General features: G+C 40.3%; 1 protein-coding gene across 1 annotated transcript in view; it reads right to left on the bottom strand.

The window, feature by feature from the left end:
- shisa9a (shisa family member 9a) overlaps window positions 1-11681 on the bottom strand; it is a 92876-nt gene extending 81195 nt beyond the window's left edge. The window contains exons 1-2 of the mRNA XM_057825674.1: window positions 10885-11681; window positions 6571-6680 (exon numbers count right to left, since the gene is read on the bottom strand). Of these exons, the coding sequence (XP_057681657.1) occupies window positions 6571-6680; window positions 10885-11396 (622 nt within the window). The 5' untranslated portion in view covers window positions 11397-11681. The remainder of the gene's footprint in view (window positions 1-6570; window positions 6681-10884) is intronic.
- Between the last annotated feature and the right edge of the window lie 6110 nt (window positions 11682-17791).

Genomic DNA, 17791 nt, shown 5'->3' with positions numbered 1-17791 from the left:
GATCCCTTTCACAGAAAGAATGTTAATGTTAAAGCTGTCTTGTGGATTTATTGTTATAATAAACAAATACAGTACTTATGTACAGTATGTTGAATGTATATATCCGTCTTATCTTTCCATTCCAACAATAATTTACAGAAAAATCTGGCATATTTTAGAGATGGTTTGAATTGCGATGAATTGTGATTAATTAATTTTTAAGCTGTGATTAACTCGATTATAATTTTAATTGTTTAACAGCCCTAGTTCCAAGATTACTTTCTGTACAGTACGGTATATTTATTTATAAAATAGTTTCTCGATATTTATACTTACTCAGTGTGAAAATTGAGCCTGTTTAGATAAACCCAAAGCTGATATCCTGGCAGGAATCTTGATCAACAGCTCTCAGTCACTGTTTTTGTTTTTTATAGCAGTTAGGCTTGAAAAGCTCAGAATTATCAGACAGGAGGACTTTAGCAATGTCTTTAACCGCATCAGGGCCGAGGAGCTCACTGACAATAGCTTTGCAGGCAGGTAGTATTAAGGTCTCTGCCACAGTGTGGGACTTTAGCAGCTAGTTCAGCAACAAGGTAACAGGCTTTGGGGGCTGTTTCTCTGTGTTTTCACATAGGCAAACAAAATAGTCCATTGACTTGTTTTGAAGCGACGGTGTGTTTTGTTTGGGGAAGACGTTTAGGATAGCCGCTCGTGTCGCGTTCAACAACTGCTCAGATTTCTAGCTGTCAGCCACCTTGCTGCCCTTGACAATGTGTTGGAATAAAACACAAGGGGAGGATTGACTGTCGTCACATATGGATGAAATGGAAAGGACGCTTTCGTGTATTTTTACTTGACGAGTCTAATCAAATGATGTACAGTAGACGTGCTAGGGTCCACATTGTCGCGGATAGCAAGGTAGCTGATGGCTAGAAATCCAGGCAGTTATTGAACGCGACAAGAGCAATACCTCGCTCATCTGCACACGACCCCATCTTTCTACCTCTTCCTCTTCCTACTGCAACTCCGCCCGACAACATAAAAAAAAAATATATATATATATATTAAATGCGATATTGGATAATTTTTCGCGGCACACCTGACGATCTTTCACTAGTGTGCCGCGGCACACCGGTTGAAAAACACTGCTCTAACACACCTAATATAAAATAAATAGCACTTATACCATAGTTAAAGGAAAACAAGCAGAATATAGGGCATAAAAGATACATGACGCCTTCTAATCACGGAAGCCCAATGTGTGCGTCATGCAACTGACTGAGCAAGATTGACGCTGACAAGCACCACAAACTCTCGCAATCAATTCTTCCGGAAAGTCCAGAACAAATGGCGGGACGCCCTGTCCCAACACAAGGAACACCGGAGAACGCCCGATATCCAACTGATAACTTGACTGATAAGACTCCAAGACCCCTTTTGACGCTGAAGTGGCAAAATCCACAACTCTCGTTGCCCTGACAACAGTATCTCCCAAATCCTCCTGTCCAATCCACAAACACAATAATCCTAAACAACACCCAAAACACACCCTTCTTGAATGTTTAACTAATTTCTCTCGGGAACCTTTTGTTGACTTGTGATATGGTGACCTTGGATTCTCGCTTGGCTCCCTCTGTGCTGTATGATTGCTGTCGACCTGAATAAATTGTCAACTTGTGCTTCGAAGCCTTTTTCCAGCTTTCAAAATGGAGTCAGTATAAGGGGTTAAGACTAGGGCTGTCAAACGATTAACATTTTTAATTGAGTTAATTACAGCTTAAAAATTAATTAATCGTAAATAATCGCAATTCAAACCATCTATAAAATATGCCATATTTTTCTGCAAAATATTGTTGGAATGGAAAGATAAGACACAAAACGGATATACTGTATGCAGTCAACATACTGTACATACTGTAAATAATTTGTAAAATTAAAATTACATAAAATTACAAATTACATAAAAATATGTAATTTGTTTAGTATAACAATAAATCAACAAGAGGGCATTAACATTCTTTTAAAGCGATCCATGGATAGAAAGACTTGTAGTTCTTAAAAGATAAATGTTAGTACAAGTTCTAGAAATTTTATATTAAAACCCCTCTTAATGTTTTGGTTTTAATAAAATTTGTAAAATTTTCAATCAAAAAATAAACTAGTAGCTCGCCATTGTTGATGTCAATAATTACATAGTTCTCATGGTGCATCAAATCAGTCACACCCAAGCGCCAGCAGAAGCCGACAAAAAACAAGTGGACATGACACTGCTGTCATTTTAATATGTCAAATATTTTAACGTGATTAATTTAAAAAAATTAATTACCGCCTGTTAACGCGATAATTTTGACAGCCCTAGTTAAGATTTAGGTGAATGCGCGGAGTTAAGCCTTTTGGCCGAGTTGTCAAGTTCCGCCGGCCTGGGTCGTTGGAGCTGCACCAGCGCGGGTCAGGCGGTTCGGCTGGCGTGATTCCGGCAATCTGGCTAAAGGGTCAGATTCCTTCATGAGCGATCCTTACACTCTAAATGTAACTTGTGGCGTTAGCGCAGCATTCACGTTAGGATTAGCTTTAGCATGGAGAGCATCCTCTTAACTCCCACTTGTTTACTGTACATCTCGTCGTGACGTCATGGTGGGTTTAATCATTTGAAAATGAGTGTGTAAAATCATAAAAGGAAGCGCTGCGTTCAATGGTTTGGTAGTACTAGACCAAATTAATCCTTTAAGTCTCAGGTTATTGTAAATTTGAAGTGTTGAAGTATTTTTTTTCAATTGTCTATCATAATCTACGTGCGTTTAAAAAATAAATATATATATATATTATATATTTAATCGGCTTTGAATATCGGCAATCGGACGAAACCTTTTTTTAGATATTGGGAAAATCCCATATCGGTCAAACTGCAATTTTTAGTGCTGCACCCACGGCTCTGTGGTATCTGCATTTTTTTTAAATCAGGAAAAACATAATCTGGTATCGCTTGCAGTCAGCACCCCAGCAAAAGTTACTATGAGATAATGACGATAAAATTGCTTAACTAAGTGGAAGTCATCAGCCAAAGGTGAACACTGGTTGTTGTTTGTTGTTTTAATGACTTATAAATAGCTACTTTGAAGTGGTTGGCATACTAATAGTGCATCACTAAGTCTGTTCATTTTGGTGTTTATGTTGTTTGATCTCCGATTTTACAACACAATGAGGCTTGGTAGTACAATACAAACAGCCCACGCGACCCCGCATAAATAGATGGCATTCCAATACACCACCCTTGAAACTCCCAGCTGACTAACCACCTCACAAATACAGTATGCACACACTCCTTCCTTCCTAACTCACCCACCTACTTTTCATATTCCAGTTACATCATGTGCTTATGAACTACGTGTGCTGCATATTATGTGAAATCAATGCACAATCTTCTTAAAAACTATCCTGAAGCAATAGTGTTATGATCTGATGGTCTGACTTTGAAGCATCATAGAATTTTTGTTGTTGTCGTTGTGGCATCAACAAACACCAAATGCAGCACTTATGTAGAAGTACACAACACCAGTGGACGAATCAAAAGTGTTGCATACCGACTCCGATACCAGTTTTGGTATCAATACCAATAAATACGATGTTGCGCAGTATTGTACTCTCCGAAATCAAGTTTCAACCGCCGGTCGCCCTACCCAAGATGGCCGCCAGCTACGCACACCGCCATAAAAAATAAAAATAAAAAATTAAATGGCGCGCTTGTTGCCCTTCCCAAAATGATGATAAAAGCTCAATCGTGTGGCATCCAATCAAGCAGTGTTGTTTTTGGCAGCCCTTTTAATTTTCGTTTTCATCTTAGTCTTTTGGACAATTATACTTATTAGTCATAGTCATATTTTAGTCATTTTAAAATGTGTTTGTCTTTGTCTAGTTTTAATCGGCGAATATTCAAACAAGTTTTAGTATAGTTTTAGTTGAGGAAAACTCAAGTTTTTTTGTTATTTTCGATTAATTATACCCACCTGGATGCCACAAACTGGATGTACAAAAAAGTTGTATGAGAGTTAAAGATGGCGCTTGCGTGAGCATAGCATAGCATAGCTTTAAACGTGAATGCTGTGCTAACGCTACGAGTTACATTTCATGTGTAATGATCACTCAGCACAGACCTTTCAAGGCACAAGCAATATTGTATATTCTCTCTGACAAAGATAAGAAAACAAATCTAACCGTGTGTGCAAGCCTGGAGACTGGAGACCAGCAGCACGTCACATGAGTGACACAACCAGACACTGCTACGAAGCAGGCTAACTACACAAAAAATGTCACACTTTGTGAACATACAGTATGACTGAAACTATGGTGCATTTTCGTTCCGTCAGACGAAAACTGGCATTGGTCTGGTTAGGTTTTAGTCTCCCAAAACACGTTTTTTGCTCGTTATTGTCTCGTTATCGCCATAAAAAAACTGTTTGTTGACAAAATATTTTTGCTATAGTCATCGTTGACGAAAACAACACTGAATCGAGGCCTGTCAAATAGATTGGATGTCTAGCGCTGTCAATGGCAGCCAATAAATAAAAAAATATAATTTGTTCTTCCTCTGGCTAAGATGCACCCTCCCGTCAATTACGTTATCACTAGTAGACCTCCAATCCATTTGAAGCAGGAGGCATAGACTTCATAATGATATTGACGGGACACGGGGCGAATAACAGGGGGCCTATCTCCGTTAAAGCTGACCGAGTGGAAACACAGGCAAAGAGCTTTTTACGTTGAAAATTCTTGTGACTAAGTGCTTAAATCTCTGAATTCTTTATAGATATGGACGTAAAAAGTCTCGCCTCTGGGTTAAAAGCACAAAAAAAATAAAATAAACAGGCAGTTAGCATTTATTTTACAAAAATATGTAGAAGTACAATGCTAGTCTGTTAACCAATGTGGCGGCCACTTCAGTGCAACAAAGAGATTTTTGCGTTGAAAATTCTTGTGAATAAATGCTTAAATCCCTTGATTCTTTATAGATATGGCCGTAAAACAGTCTTGATTCTTGGTTAAAAGCAAAAAAGCGGGCAGTTAGCATTTATTTTGCGTAAATATGTCGAATGTGCTGCCAGTCTTTAAGTCACTGTGGCGCCGGCTTACCACAACAAAGAGCTTTTTACGTTGAAATTCTTGTGAATAAATGCTTAAATCCCTAAATTCTTTACAGATATGGAGTAAAAACCGTCTCAATTCTTGGTTAAAAGCAAAAAAAAAAAACGGGCAGTTAGCATTTATTTTACAGAAATATGTTGAATGCGCTCAGGGCTGGCCCAGCCTATACGCAGACTATTCAGCTGCTTAGGGCGCCTGACCACTAGGGGGCCCAGATAGGGGGCAATCTGGCAATTGTTTAATTCATATTCTATTTTGTTTACTACAGTTTGCTTTATTTGACTTATGTGAGTTTTGATACTTGATTACAAGCTTAAAAAAAATAAAAGTTCTACCTTAACGTCTTTCTTTCCTCTTTTAGAAAAAGGTTTGGCGTTATCTACTGTAAGTACTGACAATCATTTGGGGTGAGAAGTTTGAAGAATGCAGTGCAACAAAATCTGATTACTATACAAAATATGGACATATAGGTTGGATTGCATGTATGGGTTTCACAGTACACTGTGACGAAATGGTGGGCCAAAAATATGGGTCCCTTGGCATTATTTTGCCTAGGGCCCCCAAATGGCCTGGGCGGGCCCTGCTAGTCTTTAAGTCACTGTGGCGCCGCCTTACCACAACAAAGAGCTTTTTCTGCTGAAAATTCTTATGAATAAATGCTTAAATCCCTGAATTCTTTATAGATATGGACGTGAAACAGTCTTGATTCTTGGTTAAAAGAAGGGGAAAAAAACGGGCAGTGAGAATTTATTTTACGTAAATATGTCGAATGTGATGCTAGTCTGTTAGCCAATGTGGTGACGCTCTTAGTACAACAAAGAGCTTTTTGCGTTGAAAATTCTTGTGAATAAATGCTTGAATCCCTGAATTCTCAACAGAGCTGGATGTAAAACAGTCTGGATTCTTGGTTAAGAGCAAAAAGACCGGACAGTTAGCATTTATATTACGTAAATATTGCGAACTATGACACCAATGCCGTAGCGGCTAAATACTCCCACTTTTTTTTTTAAATTTCACAACATTTCAAAATGTATGCATGGTACGAAAAATATAATAATTACCTTGAATCCTCGAACAAATCATTACTGAGACAGTCTTTCCTGTTTGTATGCAGTACAGCTTTCGTACTTTTTCAACCTAAATCCGGCGTTAGATCGCTGCGTGCGATTGTTTGAGAATAACTCCTCTTGATGCTGGATGTGGGCAGCCCCCTACTTGAAGGCGTGGCGCAGTGTGTGACGGATGTGACCTGTCAAGTCTATGCAGGAGGATCGCGGCAAATGAACGTCTAGCGCCGTCGATGGCAGCCAATAAGTCTGACCAACCCACGATAGCAGTTACTTTACATTCGAGTGTGCAGAAATTTAGTATCAAAGATGTAAATAGTTTGTGGTATCAATACAGTCTCAGCCAATGACTGGGGATGCAACAATTGGTATCGGGGCAACTTACGGAGGTTAGCAGCTCTGGAAACATAGTGTTTGGAATGCATGCCGAGGTTTTCCTCTCCTCGATACTGCTCACCCGGTGGACACCCGCCTTGCAGTACGCTAGCCACTGCCCTGTGAAACATTAGAATAAGGAGACGATAAGATTACAGAATGAGGAGGACGGCGCATCACCCTTTCACCAGTAGTAGCATTTGTGTACTGTACTGTGTCCAAATCCACCATCTTTTCAACAATGAAGTAACACGTGCGTCTATGTGTGTAATTTGATTATTCAGCTGAAGTGCATTAGGCCTTCACTACGCAGCATCTCTGGATGGCGCGGCCAACGCGAGATTGGCACAACAACTACTTAGTTCAAATTAGATTACGGCGTTTTCCGTGATCTTTGCACATGCTAGCGTTAAGATCCTATGAGGGCATTTGCAGAAATGGAGCGCACTGCCATGCACGGGTGAAAGAAGCCGCCCCCGCCTGTTGAGAGGAGTGTGGATCACATCATGTTATGCCATAGCACAGTCGAATGCTGAGAGCGAGACAAACAAAATCCGCTTGTTTTTTCAGGGGAGTTTGGGTGCCAAAGTTGGCATCATTGACCAAACATTTTCCACTACAAAAAATGCTGACATATTCATAACATGATCATAAATCTGTCACTTTCCTCCTTATTGAGTAAGGTAGAGCGCCCCTTCAGTGCATCACTATCCAATTGATTCCACTTGTTCATATAGAGAACGCCCACGTCTATGAAAATCCAGTCCGTGTTTTCCCTGTGACATTGTTAGCAGTCGGTACTATCTTTTGTTTTTGTTTTTCGCAGTCTGTCTCTGCGCTCGTCCTACCTGTTTTTTTGCGGTCAAAAGTTACATCACAGCTCTAAAATAACGCTGCTATTTAGCTGCTGCTAGCTAGTTAGTCTGAAATGCATTGTGAAGGTGCTAGTAGAGTTAAGTTAGCCTGAAACTCCAGACTCACTGCTGGTTCAGCTATAGAGTCTGGCGACTGTTCCACGGATCAAATTCCCAGGGCGGAGCAAGCCACAGCAGACAGACAGCGGAGTGGACCAATCAGCGACGGGCGGACGTGACGTTTGTAAAGCGACAAACTCTAACGCGAGGACGTAAACGTACGAGGAGAGCGGAGAAGGGAGAAGTTTATTCAACATGGCTAGCGCGAGACAGACTGTTGGTTTTAGCGACTCGATGTGTTTTTGGTCATTTGAAACTGAATTTACCGCGAATACGAACATATTTACAGCTCTCACGTTCACCTTCAGTGTTGTTGTGAAGACGACTTTTGACGCGCGAGAGTGACGTTGCTCGTTAAAAACAGAACAGAATAACGAATCTGATTGCACGGACGATTTCGTTCGGCCAATAAGAAGCTGGGTCCCAGACTGTATAGCTGGAACAGCGGTGAGTCTGAAGTTCCAGGCTAGAGTCAAGTGTACACTCTTGTCACCACTATCTTTGGGGTGACTTCCTTCTGGAGCATCAGCTGTTTTTTTTTTTTCACTTTACGCATAGATGAGTACAGGAGCTGAACTCATTCACGTATGATAATCATCAGTGGATAGTCATTAACATAGTCATAATAACACTGTAACCTTTACAGGGCTGATTAGTGGAATTTATTGCTTTATCAATGGGGTTGGGACCTTCGTGTTGCATTGAATGCGGTGTGTCCAAACTTTTGCATGTATTTAAATATGTTATGCATAATGTTTGAATACATGTTTGTGTGCATGTGTGTATGCAAATTAGGATGACCCAGATATTACATAAATTCAAGTAATTAGTAGCATTTTTCAGAGTTGGAAATTACAGGCATTTTTGTTACATATGTGCCCAAATGTAAAATGCGATTTACAAATATTTGGGAACAAACAATTACTGTGTTGTGAGTGAAAGTCATGGCATTAGCCTCTGATTTTACATATGTATATGGCGGAAAACACTCAGGTGACTAACAGGAGGGCATTTAAAAAAAATAATCATACATTTTACAGCAAAACCCTAACAGTAGGTGAGAGCACGCGAGCGCAATTAAAGACGCCATGATTTTAACGAGATATTATCGCACACTTACCTTGTTTCGATCCAAAAACTCCATGTATCATCGAGTGTAAAGACACAGATGTGAATGGCAACAGCCGGATTTTGGGGGGATTATATGGGTGAAACATGGTAACATAACAAGGATCGTGATGCAAAAATCGCAGACAACAAGAGTGGTTGAGATTTTCTTATATTTACCCTTTTAAACGTTGTTAAAAGGTTTTTTTTCAATTTTTCTTTGTTTGGATCAATTATATATCATCTAACATATCGAGGGGAAATGCGATAGTAACCAAAAAAATGCAAATAAGCGATATGAGGTAGATATCCGTGGCTAATTTACAGACACCATTTTTTTTCATTGTGACATAATTTGTTTAAAAGTTTAAAATATGCGAGTGAATCATTTTTCTAAAGTTGTTTTGTTTAAAATGAAATATTAGACGTTGATTAATGATTCCAAGCTAAAAATGACATTTCAAATAATACAATAATTCCCTTTTTATGGCTGGGTTGAAACAAAAACGGTTGCGCGACGTCTGTAAACGGGGATTTCCAATGTAAAATGGACAAATTAAAAATAGTTTGGGGGCTGAATGCGCCACGAATCTGCTATGGCAGCATACAGACATATTGTTCTATCAAACACAACAGTTCTTTTGGCTTAAATTACAGCAGTTTCTTTTAAAGAGGGGTGCAAGAGCAGAAACTGCTTTTTCAGTCTTGTCTGTGTTTTCCGCCATATTTATATATTATATATATATTATCTTATATATATATTACATATATTATCAGTTTTGTTAGCTGTTTGTGAAGTTTTGTGCTTGTACGCTACGTTCACTACATCCTGTGTGACACCTGGGGGCTTAAGCCCCTCCTGTTCTTGAAACTTAGTGACGCCCCTGATCTGTTGAATCATTGGCTGCCATTGACAGCGCTTAGACGTACAGTTCATTTGCACTGGAAGGGGCAATTCGTCCCTCCCAATTAAAATTAATTGGACGTCTACCATAGCATGCAAAGACAGTTTAAATGAATTACCGTAAATGTTTATCGTTGTCAATGGAAGCCAATGAGTTAAGAAACACATTTATTTACAATCATATAGCGTTGCTCTATTTATTTGCCAAAACGTTACACTGAAATATTCTTATAGTCTGTGAGGAAGATGAAAAGTTTTTGACAAATGATGGCGCAAAAAAGAAGCCCACAAGCGGAGTTTAAGGGGGGCCAGGCCCCCCTGGTGGCCGAAAAGTTTCATTGCAGGTAATTGACTTTCCTATATATAGACACTATATATATAAAAGTTGTAAAGCAAGAAAACAAACAATAAAAGTGAATGAAATGAACAAAAAAAAATTTTTTTATAATGGGTCTAAATTATATTTCGAACAGATCATGTTACTAGAACCTTAGACGGTCATTTGCTTTGCATATTACTCCCCCCCCCCCCCCCCAAAAAAAAGGGGGAGGGCAATTTTATTTTTTATGAATGATTTTTTTCTTTGAAAATATTTTTTATGACTGAAGCAAGTTTTTGGGGGATTGAATGGTTTAGACACAAATGCCCTACCCATAATATGGCCCAAACACAAAAAAGGATTGCTAAAAATTAAGTGTTCAAATGCAAAATTTTTGACTCTCAAATATTTTTTCGCATTCAAAAACTTTTTTTCTATGATTAAAATTTTGCCTATTTTGATTGAAGTGATTTTTCTTTTGAAAATATGTATATATTTTTTTTGTATGAAGCAACTTATTTTTTGATTGATTAATAATGACACAAATGTCCTATAGCCAAAATGTGGCCCAAACGCAAAACAACATTACTTCAATCAAAAAAGCTGCTTCAATCAAAAAAAAAAAAAAAAAAATACAATATTTGACTGAGGTACATTGGCTCGACACCGTCGGGCGTACCATATTCAATGGTTGATGATCTTGGTGAAAAGTATTGCCTAAGCAGCCTGATTTAGAATTCCCCTCAAGAATGATGGGAAACACACACAAAAACGCTCATTTTCAACTTATTATTATAAATATTCTCGTGAGTTAATTTTATTGCTGACACTGCGTTTCGGGGTCATCAACATGTTGTGCCCCAACTGCCCCAAAAGTCAAACTCCGCCTATGTTTTTCCAGCTCGTTTTGCATCGTAGATTGATTTCCTGACCCATGTTTTGTGAGATCATCGTTATCGCGAGTCGCAAATCGTAGGCAGATATTCCCCATCCCTAATACGTCTAGCGCTCAACACTGACCTGTACATGTTCTCTCTCTGCGGACGATGCGCCTTTTCCAGACCCAGTTTGGTGAAAATCCCCACGAGCGCCATAATGGCCACAACTCCACATATAATGTAAACAATTAAGTTGGTCTTGTCTTTGGTGCTGTCGTGCAGCTTGTTGGTTTTCTTATACGGAGTCTGTCCGTTCTTCAGCCACACCGGGGTGTCGTAGTTTTTGCAGGTGCTCTGATCCAGCCGAGAATGTTTGTAGGAGCAACAGAAGCGGAAGCCACAGGTGCCGCAGCAGTACAAATAATTGCCCGTCTCGCAAGTGAACGGAGGGTCCCACTGACCCATCACATCGAAATAGCCCCGACATCGGTCCTCCGTGTGCGGGGTTTCGTCGGACACGCTCTCCTCCTCCCTGGAGCTGTTGGAGGCGGCCATCATAACGAAGCTTCCGAGAAAGCCGTCAGCCTTGCACACCAGCGCGGTAACTTGGAGCAGCAGGAAGCCGAGGAGAAAGGAGTCGCCTCTCATGCTCATGGTCGCTTACTCTTCCGTTCACGCCGAAACGCTGAGACTACTCGATGATGGGGAGAGGCGTTCACGCCACGCTGAAAAGTCCAGAAACATGCACCCGAACAGCAACGCGCCTTCGCCCGAGCTGATGAACATCTTAACTAACATCATCTAAACGCGTGCGACATTCAAAGCGCGTGCTGCTCTGTGCGTCTTATTAGTCAAAAGGGGCTTGTTTCCCGCCCGCCGCCTGCGCTTTACGCATCCATCGGCGCGCTCTTACGCACCACAGGCACATGCAGCGCGGAGTGGGAGCGCGCACTGTGAAATGTGCTGGGAGAGCCTGGTGCGCTAAACAGAGGAGGAGGAGGAGGAGGTGGAAAACAGGCGGAAGGAGGAGGAAGAGAGAGAGAGAGAGCGAGGGAGGCTCCTGACCGAGGTCCGACATTATGAAATCATTATTATAATTAAACACAAAGAGAAAAAAATCACTATGCAATAGGGGTGCATGGGAACCTCCTGATATATGATTTGCGATACAAGATAACAATTACCTCACAATACAACAATGATCAATAGGGGTGTAACAATATGGCAATATAATGATATATCGCGATTTTGTATCCACATAAAGTATTGATATGCTCCCTCGAAGAATCGAGTTTCTATGGAGGAAGTCGGCGTGATGTCACGATGACGTCACCTCGCTTAGCAACGTCTCGCCATTTTGTGAAGGGGAACGCACAGCTAAACATTCCATTGACAAACGTCTGAAATTCATATACTTTAGGTGTGTTTTGTGTTTTATTTCCTAAAAATGTCTTAAACGTGGCTTACTATTATCACGAGTCACTGCCGACAGACGCGAGGAGGCGATGCAATTCAAAATTAGCGTTTATTGGCTTACAAAGCTGCCGATACAAAATCGCAGCTGATAGCTGGATAAACAAAGGAATGGCCTGCAGTGGAGTTCGGAAACATCTACAACTACCTCATAAAGTCACCCAATAAGTTGACCTTTATCATTTACGTGGAATATGTACTGTGTGGAAAGTCGATTAATCGACTAGTCGATTGAATCCGAGCAGCTAATTGGGGCAAAAATGAAAGTTTACTCACCGGTAACAAAATGCCGGCTGCAAACGTAAATGTGCTTAGATTTAGGATCCCACAGGCGAAAATAGTCCACGGAACCGTCTTCTTTTACTGTTCCTCGATTAATTGCTCTCAGCAATTTGTTTCTCCTTTTCTTCTCATGTGGAAGAATGAAGAACTTCAAATGCGGCTCCGAACTCTTCCTTGTGTGACAACCCGCAACACAGCAACTTTTAGTCAGTCGGAGGGAAAAAAGACCGCAAATAAAATGAAAGTTAAACGCGTTTGTATTACAATGCACGACAGAGCACCTGCTTGTGACTCGTCTTTTGCCCCATTGTCAATATGGTCGGACTTCCTCTATGATATAACTTATAAACAGGAAAAATAGCTAAAGTTCTGGCCAAAAGTATTGCAATTCAGTTAGATCATGCTGAATTTCTCCCAGAAAACAATTGCAATTACAAATACTTTGTAGTAGTATCTTCATTTATCTTGCTTGCAATGAAAAAACACAAGAGAATGAAAAAAACATCCTTATCATTTTACACAAAACTCCAAAAATGCGCCGGACAAAAGTATTGGCACCCTTTTGAAAAATCATGTGATGCTTCTCTAATTTGTGTAATTAACAACACCTGTTACATAATATGTGGTGGCAATACTAAATCACACTTGCAGCCAGTTAAAATGGATTCAAGTTGACTCAACCTCTGTCCACGAAAGTATTGGCACCCTCAGCATAATACTTGGTAGCACAACCTTTAGACAAAATAACTGCGAAAACCGCGTCCGGTATCCATCAATGAGATTCTTACAATGATCTGATGGAATTTTAGACCCTTCTCCTTTGGCCAAATGCTCCAGGTCTCTGAGATTTGAAGGGTGCCATTTTCAGATCTCCCCACAGGTGTTCTATGGGATTCAGGTCTGGACTCATTGCTGGCCACTTTACAAGTCTCCAGTGCTTTCTCTCAAACCATTTTCTAGTGCTTTTTGAAGTGTGTTTTGGGTCATTGTCCTGCTGGAAGATCCAGAGACGTAAAAAAGCTAGGCTGGAGTTTGCCCAAAACGTTCTGGAAGAATGTTGAGACAAAACTAAAGTAAAAGTAAAAGGCATCAACATAGTTTTCAGGGGGGAAAAAAACCGAGGACTTCAAAGAAAAGAAGACAGTCCTCACAGTCAAACATAGCGGAGGTTCCCTGATGTTTTGGGGTTGCTACACTGCCTCTGGCACTGGACTGCATGGCATTATGAAGTCTGAAGACTACCAACAAATTTTGCAGCATAATGTGAGAAAGATGGGTCTCCCTCAGAGATCATGGGTCTTCCAGCAGGACAAGGACTTCCACGCTTCCTCACAATTTTGCTTCTCAAGTCCTCACACAGTTCTTTGGTCTTCTTTCTTTTCTCTGCGCTCAATGTCCTTCACCATTGGGTGAAGTTTGGTTCACTTTTAAGGATTAAGGACTTGCTGTATGCAAGAATTGTCTAACAAAAATAAGGTTCACCGGCAGCTGGTGACGAAGTGGACAAGGATTTCTTCACTGCTTTGCTTTCATCACTTGAGGTAAGAAAGTTGTGCAATGTTCTTATAACTGATTTTTAATTTACATACATTATTTTGATGACATTTGGTGTTGAATGATGTAAAATAAACCAGCACCCTAAACTGAATGAAAATGAATATTGAACAACCCTACATGAATTTACTGATTTATTTGATAATATTTGAGAACCACTTTCCATCTAGCGTACGACACAAACTGTTATTACTGCCATTTTGACACAATAAGCTATGAAAATGGCTTGAATAGCTTCCAAGATATATTAGGTGATGTGCATGATAATTAATGTAGCCTACATGTTAAAAATAGGTAATTATTGCATTTTTATTTCTATACATTCAAGTCATATTTTTTTAAATTCACTCAATACTTCCAAAACAACAACAACAAAAAAACAGGATTTCAACTCAAAAGCTATTAGTAGCTAATTTATTTATTTTTTAAAAATTTATTTTGTTGTTTTTAAGGTGAGGAAAAATGCGTGAGTCCGACATCTCAAATGCTGAAGCAGATGGTGGAAGTGCTCAAACCAATGCTTTTGGCAACAAAGGTCATATACGTACGAAGAAAAGACCCACCAATTTTTTCATTGCCCCACTCCAAGCTCAACTGCTGACTGACACCTACAGCACTGTTAAAATTTTTTCAAAAGATTTAAAACTTTAAAGAAATTAAGGGTGCCATTCATCATCATCTCTCAAAGAAATATCAGTGGTTGTGGTTTGTTTCCTCGATATGTGCAGGTACACAATTTGCACTAGATTTATATTTTACAGCAGTGTTGCATTGAAAAGGTGTCACTGTTTAATAAATGACTTAAACAGTATTTTTTCTATTTTGAAACATCTTTTTGTTTTTCATTTCAACAGTTGTATTGTAGAATATCCTGTATCAAATTTCTGACCAATATATCGATAATCGCTGTATCGTGATATCGTGAGCAGAGGTTGCGCTAGACTTTTTCGTTGTCTGTCATTTTGACTGACAGTGTCATAAAAATCCGGTCATAATCTATTTTTACCCGTCACTTACATTTTTAAAATGATAATAATGACATAGTCAATAGTATTTATTTTTCATTCATTTTTAATGAATATTCTGTCCGAACAAGCTTAACAAGAGGCAAACAGACAGCGGAGTGCACCAATCAGCGACGGGCAGACGTGCCGTTAGCAAAGCGACGAGGGCAGGACGAGTGACTTGCGCGCGGAAGTAAACATACGAGGAGAACGGAGTTTATTCAACATGGCTAGCGCGAGACAGACTGTTGTCAATGTCTCGTGTCGATGTGTTTTAGCTCATTTAAAACTGAATTTACCGCGGATTGGAACATATACTTGGCTCTCCCGTTCGTCATCCGTGTTGTTGTACAGACGACTTTCGGCGCGCAAGAGTGACGTTGCTCGTGAAGAACACGTCACGCAAATAAACAATTTGTCGATTGATTTTGTACCTACGCGAGAGGCTGTGTCCCAGACTTTTCTCTCAGTGTTTGAAAAATACAGGGAGAACAGTCTGGCCGTGCCAGGCAAATACTCAGTTGCCTTGACATTTTTCCGAGTCAGGCCAACGACGTCATGCATCAAGAGAGACCATAGCTAATGAATATGCTCACTCGCCACCCTGTGGTCTGGGTTGTGAATTGCAACCTGTCAAAATGACGGATGGACTTCAGTTTTTTCCGTCACCGTTTTTAAAAAAACGGTCAACGACGGAAAATATTCGGTTAACGCGACCCCTGATCGTGAGATAGTTGTTATCGTGAGCCTGGTATCGTGAATCGCATCGTGAGGTGCCCTGAGGTTCCCACTCCTAATGACAACAGTGTTGCATCATTGAAACGTCTTTTTTTTTTTTAGTACTCCCCAATACAGACGACAATATTTTAATGCCGTATCGGTAGCGATACCAGTATCTACTACAGTAGTTTATATTTAAAATGTAACACAAAAGTTAAACCTAAAACCATGGAACCTTTCAAAGAGGCAAAGCACTAAACCTATTTAGTGTAAAATTCGAGTAAGAATGGTTGTTTGTCTATGTGTCCCCCGTGATTGACCGGCGACCCCGAGTGTACCCAACCGCGCGCTCAGTCAGCTGGGATAGTCTCCGGCTTAGCTGGGGCACTAATGAGAAGAAGCACCATTGAAAATAGATGCCTGTCACCTTGTGTTAGCCCCGTGACTGACAGTTGATCCAGACGTGTGCCATCTCTGGCCCCCAGGTGATCCTTAACAAAATGAGCAGAGTAGAAATTGGACAGATAGACGGTTCATATCTTGTTACTGTAGGTGGGATCGACCAATTTAGAAAAAGCCCTATCCGTGGTGCTGAAAGTTTTGTGGAACCTTGAGTTGACAAAATTCATTCTGTCACTACGTTTAAGTAGTGTATTTCAATTATAGATGTGCTTTTAAAAAATAAACAAGACGGCAGGGCTGCGACAATATATCGATATGGTGATATGTCGCAATACTTTGTATTCAAATAGGTTATCGATATGCTCCTACCTAGAATCGATACATAGGCTAAAAAAAAGATATTGTTTGATAAAGGAACCAATAGGTTGCAAGCAAATTTTCCACTAGAATAGTGTCTATGTTAACTGCCACTGACGATGCTAGACGACCAGTTCAGTGGCCAGTGGCCAATTAGACGTCTATCGTTGTAAATGGCAGAAAATGAGTCAAGAAAGAGTAGATATATACAGTGGGGCAAATATGTATTTAGTCAACCACCAAAGTTCTCCTACTTGAAAAGATTAGAGAGGCCTGTAATTGCCAACATGGGTAAAAATCAACCATGAGAGACAAAATGTGGTAAAAAAAAAAAAAACAGAAAATCACATTGTTTGATTTTTAAAGAATTTATTTCCAAATTAGAGTGGAAAATAAGTATTTGGTCACCCACAAACAAGCAAGATTTCGGGCTGTCAAAGAGGTCTAACTTCTTCTAACGAGGTCCAACGAGGCTCCACTCGTTACCTGTATTAATGGCACCTGTTTTAGCTCATTATCAGTATAAAAGACACCTGTCCACAATCTCTGTCAGTCACACTCCAAACTCTACTATGGCCAAGACCAAAGAGCTGTGTAAGGACACCAGGGATAGAATAATAGACCTGCGCCAGGCTGGGAAGACTGAATCTGCAATAGGTAAAACGCTTGGTGTAAAGAAATCAACTGTGGGAGCAATTATTAGAAAATGGAAGACATACAAGACATACAAGATAATCTCCCTCGATCTGGGGCTCCATGCAAGATCTCACCCCGTGGCATCAAAATGATAACAGGAACGGTGAGCAAAAATCCCAGAACCACACGGGGGGACCTAGTGAATGACCTACAGAGAGCTGGGACCACAGTAACAAAGGCTACTATCAGTAACACAATGCGCCACCAGGGACTCAAATCTTGTACTGCCAGACGTGTCCCCCTGCTGAACCAAGTACACGTCCAGGCCCGTCTGCGGTTCGTTAGAGAGCATTTGGATGATCCAGAAGAGGACTGGGAGAATGTGTTATGGTCAGATGAAACCAAAATAGAACTTTTTGGTAGAAACACAGGTTCTCGTGTTTGGAGGAGAAAGAATACTGAATTGCAACCGAAGAACACCATACCCACTGCAAAGCATGGGGGTGGAAACATCATGCTTTGGGGCTGTTTTTCTGCAAAGGGACCAGTACGACTGATCTGTGTAAAGGAAACAATGAATGGGGCCATGTATGGAGAGATTTTGAGTGAAAATCTCCTTCT

The sequence above is a fragment of the Corythoichthys intestinalis genome, chromosome 21 (genome assembly GCF_030265065.1).
Source record: "Corythoichthys intestinalis isolate RoL2023-P3 chromosome 21, ASM3026506v1, whole genome shotgun sequence".
Lineage (NCBI taxonomy): Eukaryota > Metazoa > Chordata > Actinopteri > Syngnathiformes > Syngnathidae > Corythoichthys > Corythoichthys intestinalis.
This window is presented reverse-complemented; position numbering and strand designations above follow the sequence as displayed.